Consider the following 16,496-nt stretch of genomic DNA (forward strand, 5'->3'; position numbering starts at 1 on the left):
CACTCGGCCAACCAGGCCGGCTTATTTATATATATATTTTTTTTTTTTTTTTAAATGCTTCTTCAATTGATTTCACTTTTAACTTTTGTCCAATTTTGTAATGTTATTTAAAATATGCAGCAATGACTTCTATTATTTCACGAATCCACTGGTATAAAGAACTTAAAAAAAATGAAATTTGTATGTATAAAGAATTTAAAAAAATGAAATTTGTATGTACTACAAAGGACCATGGTTAATCCAATCCCACAGATAATTGAAATTGGGATAATTGGTGTTTTACTGTATTTCATATTGAGAAGTGCCATTAATTAACTTCATTGCTTTTCTGTACTTATTCCAGAATATCTGAGGCACTTTTACTTTGGAACTATCCCCAAATGTGAGGATATAGGATGTATCTGTGATTTATAGAGTTGATAACTGTCAGTTGGGAAGCATATTAGAAAACGCCCAATTTCTTGGATGCATTGGCAGCAATACTTGCCAAGTAGGTTTTGGAGGTTAGCATTATCCCAAGAAAGAAAAATCTCATTTTGTCCAAAGATTTTGATTTTATCAGAAACATAACCAGGAAAGGGTTCTTGGTTCTGTTTTTCTTTTGTGATAAATAAGAGAGGATTGAGTTTTGCTGACATTGAACTTAATCAGGTTATTATTAGGACTTCAATAAAAGCTAGTTTGAAGATTAGAATTTAGGGTTGAATATATATTTTTTTGGGGGTGGGGTGACCCCATCCACGAGAAGTTGGTCAACCTATAGTGCACTAGTACTGTGGATGGACAAGAAGGAACGTGTTCACATTTACCTCGAAGTGCTTGAACTGATTTGACAGAAAGTGGGGTATTATCGAAATGTGATGAAATTAAGTGAAGTGTATTTGCGAGTGAAGGGTCATTGATCAGTCTGACTGCCCTTTTCTGTACAGAGTCCAGTATCTTTAGGGAACTCTTTGGGCACCAGTTACATGGATTTGTGATTTGTATAAAGTTAGGAGCTGTTTGGATTTAAAGTAATGCCTTGCACAAAAAAAAAAAGAAAACCTAATTTTTTGGAGGCAGAGGAGGCAATATTTGTAATATGTTTGTACCAAGAGAAATTTGAGGTTAACGCTATCCCAAAAAGAAAAATGTCATCATGAATCTGGATTTGGGTATTGTCAAAAGTAAGTGTGCAGGAGATTGGTTCTTTCTTGTGTGAAATAAGACAGCTGTGTTTTGCTTTCATTGAAATTGACAATCTTATCCAAACCCCACTGATAAATGTTTCTAATATCTTGTATTTAAGGTGGTAGTCGTTAAGGTTTTGGAGATTGTAGTGATTTGTGCACTGCTAGATTTGTCAAAGCAAAGAGAAAAATGCAATGTGCCATCAGCAGCAAAACTATGTATAGGGTTGTAGTCTGCTGAAGCAAGTCATTTATACTGAGAAGGAATAGGGTGGATGAGAGAACAGAGTCTTGTGGGACCCCCTGCATTGGTTGTACACCAAGAAGATAAGAAACCATCATCCAAAGTGAGCATTCAGTAGAAAGCTGAGTCAGACTACAGAAGTCAGGGATAAGACCAAATGATGAAAGTTTAGTTTGCCTAACAGGCCTTTGCCAGACCCAGTCAAAAAAAAAGCCTTGGAGATATCAAGGGCAACCACTTAGGACTTGCCAATTTCATGGTATTTGGCCAGATATGGATGACATAAGTGAGTAGATCATCTGTTAACCAACAGTGACAGAAACCATACTGTAATTTATTAGCTGAGAATCTTCAAGATAGTGTAGTAGTTGAGTGTTGATAGCTCTCTCTCCATTACTTTGGAAAGAACTGGAGTAAGAGAAATTGGGCAATAGATTTGCCCAGTTTTTAGGGAAAGGTTGAATATGGACTAATTTTTATACTGCAGGATAGATACCAGTAGGATAGGAGAGTGAAAAAAGACAACACAGAATGGGAATCAGGTCTGGAGCACAAACTTTAGGATATTTGGAGGAATGAATTCAGGATTTCCATGCTGATAAGAATTATTTCTGCAATACATTCAGCACTTAGGTTTGGTCATGGTTGGAAGCAGTAATCCTCCTTTCTTGTAATGCCATACAGTACATGGATGTGGGTAATTGTGTTCAGGTTGTTTCATGGGAGAAGAAATCATCATGAGATTATGGTCTGAACTATCTTAGAGAGCAGGCTACATTCACTGTGGACTTGGATGGGTCACTAGTGAAGAAGAGGTCCAAGCTATTTGGAAAGTGGTTGGGTTTGTCTGGTATTCTGGTAGACATGCGCACTATTTGTGTAAGGTAGTTGGTGATGGCAAATGACTCAGCCTCTCTACCTGCTTGATCCGTGCAATTGCAGTAGGAGAGCCAGCTGGTGTTGTGAACTCATGTTGGAGGTTTAATGGAATAATTATCAGCACTGAGAAAGGATTAAAAATAATTTTAATACTTCCAATATATTGTCTCTTGTCACAGAGACATCTTCAGGGATTACAAAAAACTTTTTGTTACAACACACACACTAAAGTAATACAGTAGTGAGGAAACTAAAGTCCTATCTAGGTGGTGCACCCTCTATGGGCATTTGCAGGTGGCCTAGGATGTAAAGAGGGATCTCTAATAATTAATGTTTCCCAAAATTTGGGAAGTTTAATGCAACCGTATTTGTTTAAATTAGGTTGATTCCAGAGTGCTGATGCAGATTCAAAAAACAGTCTTTCTCTTTTGAATTTACTATGGTGGAGCATGGTTGTTTTTTTTTCCAGGAGATCCTGTGGGTAGTATCCAAAACATGGTCTGCAAGGCCAGATTGACCATAATCGTGATTGCAAGTGTAAGATCTGTGTTCTTCTAACTGAATGGATGCTGACCTGCCTGTAAACCAGTTTACAGGCACAATATACTCTATATACTCCAGGCTTTTTGAATCTGCATCGGCACTCAGGAATCAACCTAATTTAAACAAATACGGTTGCATTAAACTTCCCAAAATTTTGGAAACATTAATTATTAGAGATCCCTCTTTACATCCTAGGCCACCTGCAAATGCCCATAGAGGGCGCACCACCTAGATAGGACTTTAGTTTCACTCACTACTGTTGCTTTTGTGTGTGTGTGTATGTGTGTGTTGTTACAAAAGTTTTTTGTAATCCCTGAAGATGTCTCTCTGACATAGACGAAATATTGGAAGTATTAAAATTATTTTTAATCCTTTCTCAGTGCTGATAATTATTCTATTAAACTTCCAACATGAATTCTGCACATCACTTAAGCCTCAACACACAAGTGTTGTGAACATTGATGTCTCCAAAGAAAATGACCTCCCTGTTAGGAAGGTTGGATTGAAGAATATCGACTTTTAAGCAGAAGAAATTGAAACGTTCAGTATGGTTGGCAGGATTAGGAGGATAGTAGAGGCAGCAAATGAATTTGATAGAATGAGGTATGGAGATTTTTGTCCAAAGAAGGTCAAAATCTGGAGATTCCATATTGGACAATCTTAGACAAAAGTCAGAGCGAACATATGCACAAACTCCACTTTTGGGATGAAAGGATACAGAGAGTGTGTAGCTGGGAAAGCTTAGGTGCTTGGAAAAGTAGAAATTTGGGATGGTCTCTCTGTTGATTTGTTTAGTACATAGTTTGTTAATTGAGAGAATGAGGGTTGTATTGTACTGTTATCAGCAAATAGATTAAAAATTCAATGAACTGGAGAGGGCTGTTGTTATATAGAAGTAAGAGTAGATCAAAGAATGGAGTTCTGTGGATGTATTAACAGCATTAATTGCAAAGCTTTAAGAAAACGGTCCAGTAGGCATCACGAAAAATGGGCAACGAGAAAGTTGGAAACTTGCCTGTAGAAGGAATGGTAAACATTACAAATGGACCACCCTTTTCCATGGCATTTGTCCAAAGTTATGCAATATAAGCAAGAAGATTCTCTATTGATTGGCAGTGTTGGAATCCATACTGGAAATTGCTTATTAGTTTAGAAGTTTCAAGATGTAAATTGAATGTTAACAACTTTCTCCATTACTTAAGAAATAATGTGAGAGAAATAGAATGGAAAATGATTTGTCATCCTTCCTCAGAATGGGTTGTATATTTCATACTACAGGATAAATACCAGTGATATCATCATCATCAAATTCCTGACATGTATCCTCAAGGGGTGTACACGATATGATAGTACTACATGAAAAATTTACATCATTCCTATCTACAATTTTCCTCCAAATCAGTCTGTCACTTGTCAAGACTCCAATATTATCATTATCAGATCTTATATTTCTATCGTCTAAGGCACATTGTACCATATCAATCCACCTATATCTTGGTCTTCCTTTGAGTCGTTTTCCTGCCAACCTGGCAGAGAATACTTGTTTTGCTAATCTTTCCTCGCCCATTCTGTTTAAGTGACCATACCACCTGAGATTAGCTCTGCTAATGCATTCCTGGATGCCAGCAATGTCAAGTTCTTTCCTAATATCCTCGTTTTTAATATGATATTGCCATTGATGCCATCTGTTCACACCTCTAATCTTTCTCAGGACTCTCATATCTGCAGTCTCTAGTCTTTGGTCAAGTGTTTTACTTCTGACCCAGCTCTCAGATCCATAAGTTAAAATTGGTTTGAACACTGTCTTGTATACAGCTAATTTAGTGTTCTGGCTAATTTCTCTCTTATTCCATATGAATTTATTCAATTGACTTCCCACCATACCAGCTTTGCTGATTCTGTTGTCTATTTCTATATTTAATTTACCATCTTCACTAAAAATCATGCCTAAGTAGCTGAAATGTTTTACTTGTTCCACATGTTTTCCATTTACAACACAGTTGACATTTTCAATGATTCTACCTATTTTCTTTGTCTTTTTAATGCTGACCTTCATACCATATCTATTATTTCAGTTATACAGTTATTCCATTTAGTCAGGGAATCTTTCAAACTTGTAGTGGATTTATTTAGAAGTATAACATCGTCTGCATAAAACAAGAGCTGGCATTAACATCTCCGATTCTGATATCATGTTTAATACCACTTTCCTTCATAATGTGATCCATATAGATAATGAATAACACAGGGGATAATGTACATCCTTGTCTCACACCAGATGTAACATTAAACCATCTTCCTGCACTTCCTTCAATTCTAACTGCTGACTTAACTCAAATACAGACTAAGTATTGCTTGATATAATGCCCCATTGACACCATATAACTGTAGTGTATCGAATAGCTTCTCTCTTGGCACCTTGTCATATGCCTTTTCCAGATTGACAAAACTTAAATACAGATCTTTGTTGTATTCCCATGCTTTCTCGACTATTTGTCGTAAAGTGAAGATTTGATCCTGACAGCCTCTATTTGGCCTGAATCCAGCTTGTTCTTCAAGTTTTTCTTCCACAATTCTTCTCAACCGTTTCTCAAGTATACTTGCATAGATCTTGCCAGGAACACTCAGTAGGGAAATACCTCTGTAATTCTCACATTCAGTTTTATTTCCCTTTTTATGTATGGGTACTATTAGAGCTGTACTCCAATCATTGGGAATTCGTCCCTCTGTCCAGGCTTTCTGAACTATGCAGTGCAGCCACTGTAAGACTTTTATACCACCATATTTCAGCATTTCTGGTCGAATATCATCTACTCCTGCTGTTTTTCCACATTTCAAGGCTTTGATGGCTTTTTCTACTTCAAGTATGGATATGTATTCCTGACTGCATACCTGGTCAGTGTTTTTTACCACTGTGCTGTCATCACTGCTTGTTTCATTTAGTAATTTTTTGAAGTAATTACTCCATACTTCAAGGATATATTTTTCTCCTGTTATCATGTAACCTTTATTATCTCTAACTCCTTTTACAGCACTCTTTCCTCCATTTCTAAGCTTCTTCAGCAACCTCCAGAATATCTTACCACCTTCTTGATATTTATTTTCTATGTTCTTGCCAAAGTCCTCCCATGACTTTTGTTTAGCTAGTTTTACACAGCGTTTAGCTTTCGTACATTTGTCTCTGTATTCTCTAAAAGCACAAGTTAACTTATTTGCCAAGATATTTCGGTATGCTTTTTTTTTTCCTTCATTGCCTCTTTAACTTCCTGTGTCCACCATGGAGTTCTATATAGGAGAGCATAAAATGGCAACACAAAACTGAGTATAAACTATCAGAATAGAGAAATATCAACCACTCCAGAATATTTGGTGTTCAAATGGAGAGCAGTTACCAAGATTGGCAGGACAAGAATTGGAGGAAAAAGTAAGAAATACTTTGGTAGATGGGTATATAATTCTAGCCATACTATAGAAAATACTGCTACTTCGTTACAACTCATGTGTACCTAAGACACACGTGATTTGTGAAGTCATCTCATTGTTGTAGATTTAGACACATTCACACCTAGTTCTTTCCATCTCCTGTGAAAATGCCTTACACTTTAGAAGTGGTGTTTCTTCAATCACCTCTCATCTCTTGATGTAATTACCTTTCGACTACTATTGCAGCAATTATTTTGAAAACTCCAGTTATTATAATATTGTCTCAATACTTACTCACTTGCTTGAGAACATTTCAATTCCTTAGCTATGAACTGTTGAGTTTGGCCTTCTTTGTGTAGAGATACAATACGAAACTTCATAGTTTCCAATATGTCACTCGTTTTACCCATGTCTAGCAAATGATTAACTGAAATCCACACGCAAACGATTCCTCGCACATGAGTCAGTCCTGCAGCTACTGAAATATATGCTATTTCTGTGCTCTCCTCAAAACCAATCAGATAATTTTGGAATATTCTAATATTTTGAACCATGTTAAAAATTAGAATAATTTTGTGATTGTTTTCAAAAAACAGTTTTCTTATATTGTAATTATACCCAAATATAAATTATCATCATCTAGGTTTAGATGATGATAATTTATATTTAGTAATAATTATTTTCTATGCAATAAATTAGAATTGCAAATCATTCAACACATTTTCTCTGGTTATTGTAATTTTTCAATTCAGAAGTGTATTTAAACATGAAAATTATAGAATTTTCATGAGTTATGAGTATTGGTTTATTAGAAAAAAAAATGGAATTAAAAATGTTATATTTAAATCTCTTCCCTCTTTTACCATTGGTTTGCAAAGTAGTGGATATTTCTCCCATTTCAGGCTATAGGCATTTTGGTTCAAATGCCACTGCGACATGGATACTTCTTTATGTGGTGTGTGAAGCTGCCACCTTGTTCCAAGTCCATCCTGAAGGCTTAAAAATATTGGGTCACATTTACTATAGAAAGAAGAATTTCTGGTTTATCTAATTTTACGCCCTCTCACACTACTAATGTAATGTACTACAAGTTTACACATCTCATGAGTGGTATTGATATAAACAAAAAAGTCAGAAAGCAAGTTATAAACTAGTTGATATTTTAATTTATTTTCAAAGTTGATTTTTGCTACTGAAATGTATTATGATGACATTTGCTTTTAGAATATCCTTTCAAAATTTTATAGATGAAATTGAACAATTTGTACATATTTATGCATACCAACTGTTATTTTACATTTTCAGAAATGGGCTGATTTTGTTCGTGAGGTAGATCCTGATATTATTACTGGCTACAACATTCAGAATTTTGACTTCCCATATCTTCTGAACAGAGCCAAACATTTAAATATACCAAAATTTCCCTTCTTGGGTCGTGTGCGAGATATTAAAACTGTTATGAAAGATACAGTCTTACAATCAAAGCAGATGGGAAGAAGAGAAAATAAAATTATTAATATTGAGGGTAGAGTTCAGTTTGATTTGCTTTTGGTGAGTTTACTTTACTTATATATTTTTATGAGTAATATTATTTTAATATACAGTGCTATCCAGTTATAAGAGGACCTGCATTATAATGCCTGCTGTGGTATATGAGGTCTGATCATGCACAGTGTGTAATATCTGAGATGTTAACAGTTATTTTCATTTTTTACATCTAAGCAATATGTTACTTGTAGCTCTAGAAAATATCAAAGTAACAGATGACAAAGTACCTCCACAGCTCAGATGATAATTAAGGGTCAAATACCATTTAGGATTTAAGGATCAGAGCATCCCTTAAGCCATGAATGGACATAGTGCACTCTTTGTAAATGTCACTTTTTGGGGATGGGCATTCAAATATTCAGCAGATAAACTTGATGAACTATAGCTATGTTCAAGTGGCCTCACTAAATTTGGAATGCTGCTTTTCCTGAAAATACCACTTCTGAGAACATTGTTTCTCTTTTTTCATCTTTTCACACTTATAGGGCTTATAGTATTATCTTTGTTAACCTACTTGCCAGCCATGACATGTTTTCACATCCACCAGGACATGGATATGAAGTAAACAAGTATTTGTTTACTTCATATCCATGTTCTGGTAAAGTGCAACATGAATGCTGGTTTGCATTCATGTTGCACTTTAATGAAATAATTTACAGCATAAAGAGAAATAATTAAACAACAGGTTTAATCGATTCAATATTTTGTCTATCACAGAGACATCATCCAGAATACAATGTTAAAATTATAATAACACAGAAATAAGCAAATATGAGTGAAGACTAAAGTCCTATGGGTGCTGATGGGCAGGAGGCCTAAGAATTAATTTTTCCCAAATTTCGGGAAGTTTAATGCAACCTTATTTATTAAGATTAGGCTGTTTTTTTTTTTAAGTTTGCTGCAGATTCTAAAAAAGAGTTTCAAGTTTGTATTTGTTGTAATGGAACATGGTCTGCTAGACCTGATTGACCATAGTTGTGGCAGCAGATGTTTTTTGTTTGTTTGTTTGTTTGTTTTCTTCTAGGCAGATCTTCCAGTCTGACCATAATATGATAATTTGCAAGCTCGAGGAACCTTGTAAACACCTGGAATAGAGAGGGTGGAAGCAGATCCTTAGAATAGCAGAGAAGAAAGCCAGCTTCAAATGTGGTTTGAAAGCAGTGCAGAGATTCTATTTCTTCAAAGTTCTGGCCATTTTTTCTGAATTGCCCAAGATACAAGGAATAATAATGGCATTGCTGTAGTTATTAGGTTGAGAGAGGATTGTGAGGTGGAATTTGTAAATTTTTTTGGCATTGTAACCACTGGAAGAGGGGGTGATGGAGAAATTGTTGGCGAACATGGCTTAGGCACCAGAAACGACAGAGGAGATCGCCTAGTCCAGTTCTGTCAGGAAGAAGAAGATCTAACAATAGCAAATACCTGGTTTAAACTTCCATCCAGAAGACTGTACACTTGGAAATTGCCTCAAGATAACCAACATAACATTGTCAGAAATCAAATTGATTATATACTGATAAATAAAAGATTCCACAGCAGTATAAAGAGTGCAAAGACTTATCCCGGAGCAGATATCTCATCAGACCACAATCCCATAGTTGCAGAAGTACGTCTTAGATTAAAATCAGCTAAAAAATCACAAAAGAAGAAAAAGAAAATTGATGTAGAAAAACTGAAAGACCCGAACATAAATAAAAGTGCCAAGACACAGCTTAACCTGCGATTACAACAGATTAACATAGAAGAAAATAAAAGTGTGGAATCTCTTTGGAATAGCTTAAAGAATGCCATCGTAACAACAAGTATTGAAGAAGTAGGTTATGTGAATAATATGAAACAACAGGAATGGATGACAGATGAGATTGTTTCTCTTATTGATACAAGAAGAATGTACAAAAACAAAGACCTTGCCAGGTATACAGAAACACATAACATCATCAAAAAAAAAAAAATAAAAGAAGCCAAGGAAAATTGGATGAAAAATTTATGTACTGAAATTGAACTGCTTCAGAAGAAACATGATAATTTCAATCTGTTTAAGAAAATCATCGAAATTTCTGGAAAACTGAGGAAAAAGCAAATAGTATCTCTAAGAGACGAAAATGGAAAAATAGTTCTAGAAGAAGAGAATAAAGCACAGATTTGGATAAAATATGTAACAAAACTTTTCAATGATACTAGACAGAAGTCTATAAATATAAAAGATAACATTCAAGGACCAGCAATCATGAAATGCGAAATAGAGATTGCTCTATGAACAAGTAAAACAGGAAAAGCCAGTGGACCAGATGGTGTGCAAACAGAATTTTTAAAATTAATAGAACCAGATAACATCAAACTTCTTGAAAAACTATTTAATAAAATATATGAAAGTGATGAATTTCCATCAGATTGGCTCAAATCTACATTTATCACTGTCCCAAAGAAACCCAAAGCGAATTCCTGTGGTGACTTCCGACTTATTAGTCTAATGAGCCAAACATTAAAAATATTTTTGAAAGTAATTCAGAATCGTATTTATAGAAAAAGTGAAGAAACTCTAAGTGAAACACAATTCGGCTTTCGGAATGGTTTTGGTACTAGAGAGGCCCTTTTCTGTACCCAAATATTGATACAAAAATGCATAGAAAAACAGAAATCTGTCTTTATGTGTTTCATAGATTTTGAAAAAGCATTCGACAAAGTCAGACACACTAACTTAATAGAAGTCCTTCAACAAATAAGGCTAGACGAGAAAGACATAAGACTAATAACGAATCTGTATTGGAATCAGTCAGCTACCATTCAATTAGACAACATTACCACCAGTGATATTAACATCAAAAGAGGAGTGAGATAAGGATGTGTGCTCTCACCACTCCTGTTCAAAATATATGCAGAGGTAATCTTTAAAAAAGCATTGGAAGAATGTTCAGAGGGAATCACAATAAATGGAAAGATTGTTAACAACCTTCGATATGCAGATGACACCGTGCTAATTGCAGATAATATTATGGATCTCCAAAAACTCATTGACAGAGTATACATAGAAAGCCAAAGAATGGGAATAAATATTAACATCAACAAGACAAAATACATGATCATCAGCAAACATCCAGCCTCATCAATGAAACTGACACTCAATGGGAAAAATATTGATCAAGTGTCAAGATATAAATATCTTGGTTGCTGGCTTAATGAACGGTGGGATCCAGAAATAGATATAAAGACAAGGATTGAAGTTACACGGCAGTCCTTCATGAAAATGAGAACACTATTCTGCAATAAAGACCTAAACATGGAAGTCAGATGCCGAATGCTGAAATGCTACGTGTGGTCTATTCTGCTCTATGGAGTTGAAACATGGACATTGAAGGCGACAACCATCAAGAAAATCGAAGCCTTTGAGATGTGGCTATACAGAAGAATGCTAAAGATACCATAGACAGAAAAAATTACCAATGAAGATGTCTTAAAATCCATTTGCAAAGCTAAACATCTTGTACAAATAATCAAGAAACGAAAAACATATCTTGGCCACATCATGAGAAACAGCAAATACCAACTTCTACAAACTATTTTGATAGGAAGAATTGGTGGCAAAGGAACTAGAGGAAGAAAAAGAATATCATGGTTTGACAACATCCAGACGTGGACAGGAAAGAGCAGTGCACAACTGCGCAGATTAGCACAAGAGCGCAGTTTGTTCGCCAAGATGGTCGCTGACCTTCGATAGAAGATAGCACAATAAGAAGAAGAACCATTGGACAGAAAGTTTGATAAATAAAGGCAAGGTCCACTGTAAGGGGAAGCTTGGATGGAACAGAAATTGGAGATTCTGTTGATAAGGGTTTTGATGACCTTATATTGTTGAGGTCATCAAAGGGGAGAAATGGTGGGAAAGTTCATTTACAGTAAAACCCCCTTTTTTTTTACACTTTCCAGGGAACTGATGGGAAAAAGTGTAAATAGCATGAAATGCAAAAAAAAACTTTAAAAAAGGCTAAAAGATGACACTGCTAGCATGCGAGTCTACATGCTAGATTATAAAATTTAATAACTGAAAATAAATGAATTTACAATTACTTACATTATCTATTTAAAAAAATCTTTATTTGTTGATTGTTTTTGCTTTTTCTGCACTCTTATAAGTATCACCTGCCTCTCCACAGTGTATAAGGCTTTAAATGCCCCATCTTCTCTTGATGCATTTGCAATATACTGCCTCAAAACAGAGATAGCTTCCATTGCTTCTTTACTAGTAAGGACGGTAGGTTCTTGATCACAGTCTTCTTCAACCACTTCTTCCTCTTCTTCTTCACCAAGGTGGTTGGAAAGGATATCTTCTACGCTTGGTATCATTGATGTGATCACACCAGCATCAACATCAACGTAAGTCTTGAAATGAGGAAGACTCATCCATCACATACCAGTTGTTGGGCTCTGACATACTTCTTCTTCCTCCTGTAGTTGTTCCTCCTCTTCTACAAACGTAACTCCTGCCTTCTGGAAACAGTTGGATATGGTTTCAGGAGTAATGCAACTATGCTTTGGCCACATAATGCATGGCATCAAAGATTGATATGATCATATGTTTTAGGTTACATACCATATATCATGCTTGAGAAACGGTTGAGAAGAATTGTGGAAGAAAAACTTGAAGAACAAGCTGGATTCAGGCCAAATAGAGGCTGTCAGGATCAGATCTTCACTTTACGACAAATAGTCGAGAAAGCATGGGAATATAACAAAGATCTGTATTTAAGTTGTGTCGATCTGGAAAAGGCATATGACAAGGTGCCAAGAGAGAAGCTATTCAATACGCTGCAGTCATATGGTGTCAATGGGGCATTATATCAAGCAATACTTAGTCTTTATTTGAGTTGTAAGTCAGCAGTTAGAATTGAAGGAAGTACAGGAAGATGGTTTAATGTTAAATCTGGTGTGAGACAAGGATGTACATTATCCCCTCTGTTATTCATTATCTATATGGATCACATTATGAAGGAAAGTGGTATTAAACATGATATCAAAATTGGAGATGTTAATGTCAGCTCTTTGCTTTATGCGGAGGATGTTATACTTCTAAATAAATCCTCTACAAGTCTGCAAGATTCTCTGACTAAATTGAATAGCTGTTGTAATAGATATGGTATGAAGGTCAGCAATAAAAAGACAAAGACATTGAAAATAGGCAGAATCATTGAAAATGTCAACTGTGTTGTGAATGGAGAACCTGTGGAACAAGTAAAACATTTCAGCTATTTAGGCACGATTTTTACTGAAGATGGTAAATTAAATATAGAAATAGACAACAGAATCAGCAAAGCTGGTAGGGTGGGAAGTCAATTGAATAAATTCATATGGAATAAGAGAGAAATTAGTCAGAACACTAAATTAGCTGTATACAAGACAGTGTTCAAACCAGTTTTAACTTATGGATCTGAGAGCTGAGTCAGAAGTAAAACACTTGACCAAAGACTAGAGACCACAGATATGAGAGTCCTGAGAAAGATTATAGACGTGAACAGATGACATCAATGGCCGTATTATATTAAAAATGAGGATATTAGGAAACAACTTGACATTGTCAGCATCCAGGAATGTGTTAGCAGAGCTAATCTCAGGTGGTATGGTCACTTAAACAGAATGGGCGAGGAAAGATTATCAAAACAAGTGTTCTCTGCCAGGTTGGCAGCAAAACGACCCTGAGGAAGACCAAGATATAGGTGGATTGATACAGTACAAAGTGCTTTAGACGATAGAAATATAAGATCTGATAATGTTGGAGTGTTGACAAGTAACAGGCTGATTTGGAGGAAATTTGTAGATAGGAAATTAATAATGATGTAATTTTTTTCATGTAGTACTATCATATCCTGTACACCCCTTGATACGTACATGGCAGGAATTTGATGATGATGACCATTATCATGCATAAATGCAACTTTTTCAACAAGCATTTTTCTACATTTCCATTTAAATGCATTGATGATGCCCAGATCTAATGGCTGGAGCTCACTTGTACAATTAGGGGGAAAGAACACTGATCTAATGTTTCTGAGCTGCAGATCTTTAGGGTGTGCAAGACATTTGTGTAGCAGTAGTATATTTTGTGGTGATTTGCCCCCATTTTAGCATCCTGAGCATGCATGGTGGATGTGAAGCTGCTGCTGGTCATCCATGCTGTGCTGTTGGTATCATACTTAGTAGGCAGATTTTTCACATTCTTAAAACACCTTGGCTTTTTAAATTTACCAATTACCAGTGGAGGCAATTTTTCTGATCCAACAGCATTGACCACGAGCAAAACAGTTACCCTCTGCTTGCTGAGTTTTCCACCGTAACACTTCTCTCCTTTAAAACAATGTTTTGCTTGGCAGAATGTTATAAAAGAGCCCAGTTTCATCAACATTGAAAATATTTTTCGGTTCGTAGTCCTCAATAATAGTCTTTAGTTCATGTTTCCACTGGTTTACAGTTTCCTCTGCAACACTATTACTTTCTCCACACACTTGATTATACACAATATGGTGATGAGTTTTGAAATGATCAGTCCATCCATTTGACGCAGTAAAACCATTAAGCCCCAACCTCACAGCAAATTCAAGGGCTTTCACTCAGAGTATAGTACCATCGACTGGAATACCCGACACTCTTGTAGAAACAAACCACTCTGCGACAAGTTTATCCAATTCATCGTATGTCGATGTCCGGATATATTTTCGTTTTTCTGCCATAGCTCCAGATTGCTTTGCATTGAGTTCAATGCTTGACCTGTTTTTTACTATCATGTTCAAAGTGGACACGGAGAGTCCAAAATCTTTTTGCTAAATGCACACATGTTCCGGCATGCCAATCTACATGTCGCAGAATTGTCATCTTTTCTTCTACTGAAATACATTTTCTGTCTTTTTTCTCCATGTTACTAACATAGATCATCCACCACCGCAACTTGAAGGCAACTATCACACGCTAAATTACGTAGCAGAAATTCTGCAATATCAATTCGTACTGTGATTGAAAAATCACGGTATCACTCATCACTACATCACTGCTGCAAGCGTGCAAGTCACCATGATGGCAGAAACAAAACTACAGCCGAAAGCAATGCCATCTGGAACAGAAATGCACAGATTTCTGCAGAAATAGATTTGAATGAGAGGAAATCAATTCGAAAATCAGTATTGCCACCCGAGAAAAAAAACGCAAATCATGGTGTTACACCCTGATATCTTAAGAATGTAGAATTCTCAGCTATCATGGTGTAACATGAAGAGCAATTAAATTAAAAAAACCCTGCATAAAAGCTAATAGATAAAATATTTAAAAGAAAAAGAAAAATTCTTGCATCCAATAAAATATATAAAATATAAAGGTGTTTGTTGAACTAACTAACTAACAAAATGAAAGAACATATTAATGTTGTAATATGATATAAATGAGAAAATTTAACTAAATAAGACAGAAAAGGATTAGTCATAAAAGATGATATGTGAGAGGCTAGAGATTAAAATATTAAGTGAATTCATAGAGAAATTTTGGAAGGGGATTAAATTAGAGGCTAGCAAAAGAAAAACAACAGACAATCGCTTAGGGTCAATTCCCGGATTGAGACATCGTTACGGGCTCGCCGACCAAAGGACGTTTGGCAGAAAAACGCCGCCTTAATTGGTCGGTAAAGTCAAGAGGGGCGGAGAAAAGGAGTTAAAGAAGGTGCCGCTAGCAGTGAGGATATAAAAGGGTTAGAACCCCCCCCCCCCCCTACGAGGCTTTTTAGCTTTTGGTTTTTTTGTTCAGTTCCCGGAGAGTTCTTTAGGAGCTCCGTCATATAGGTTTCACGAGGTTGGGGTTATATCTCTGTCGTCACAACACAGAAACAAAAGTGAGTGGGATTTCGATTCCGAATTTCCTATGTAAGAAGCGAAGAATGCCATATAGTCAAGGAAAAGAAAGCATATTCTTTGTGTTTCAACTTCAGTGACAACCACAAGAAAGGGAAAGCTGTAAAGATATCGATATCCACTTCGTGAGTTGCACAGCCGTCATATAGATGATTCACAGTGTGTCCTGAATTACGAAAGTTTAAGACCGTGTAAGCATAGTTCAATTCCAAAAGGAACGTAGGAGTAGCAGATTATCGGAGAGGTCATACCGGGATACTTCGATCAGAAAAAGGTAGAGGCCCATATGGAAAACTCAAGAAAGAAAGGTACTGTAAATTATATCTCATGTTAACTAAACTTCGTCTGTAATAGTTATCATTATTCTAGTACTGAACTGTTGAAGTGACCAAGGAAAATTTATACTAGGACTTTATTATCTGACAGAATATATTGAAAGTAAGCTTGCTAATGAATATTATATAAGTAATTACGTGTCCTGAGAATTCTGCATGTCTATTGTAATGTATAGGAAAGTTTAAATGTCATAGTTATGTGTTAGTGCAGTAAAAGGTTTAGTTAAGCTACTTAAGTTTGGATAGTTAAATAGTGTGATTAGTAAAGTTCACTATACGAATGTCATATTAGGATTAACATAATAGGATAACATAGAATGAAAGCCGTTTGGCTTTCAATCTATGTTATAATATACAAGCACACCTTTATGGCATTCGTATAGTGAAGGTATGTAAGTTCTTTTCACTTAAACCTTGTTATCTTCCAGCTCTACCTACTCACGGATGAGACCTCAAAAAAGGTTGAAACTGG

The 16,496-nt window shown here is 35.8% G+C and overlaps 1 protein-coding gene across 4 annotated transcripts in view; it reads left to right on the plus strand.

The window, feature by feature from the left end:
- Positions 1 to 16,496, plus strand: part of PolD1 (DNA polymerase delta 1, catalytic subunit) — a 235,125-nt gene that overhangs the window by 77,758 nt on the left and 140,871 nt on the right. For all 4 annotated transcript variants that reach the window (XM_090414807.1, XM_090414808.1, XM_090414806.1 and 1 more), the window contains one exon: positions 7,564 to 7,809. In XM_090414807.1, the coding sequence (XP_090270933.1) occupies positions 7,564 to 7,809 (246 nt within the window). The remainder of the gene's footprint in view (positions 1 to 7,563; positions 7,810 to 16,496) is intronic.

The sequence above is a fragment of the Typopeltis vanoorti genome, chromosome 25 (genome assembly GCF_054136105.1).
Source record: "Typopeltis vanoorti isolate ZY-2024b chromosome 25, IOZ_Tvanoo_1.0, whole genome shotgun sequence".
Classification (NCBI taxonomy): domain Eukaryota; kingdom Metazoa; phylum Arthropoda; class Arachnida; order Uropygi; family Thelyphonidae; genus Typopeltis; species Typopeltis vanoorti.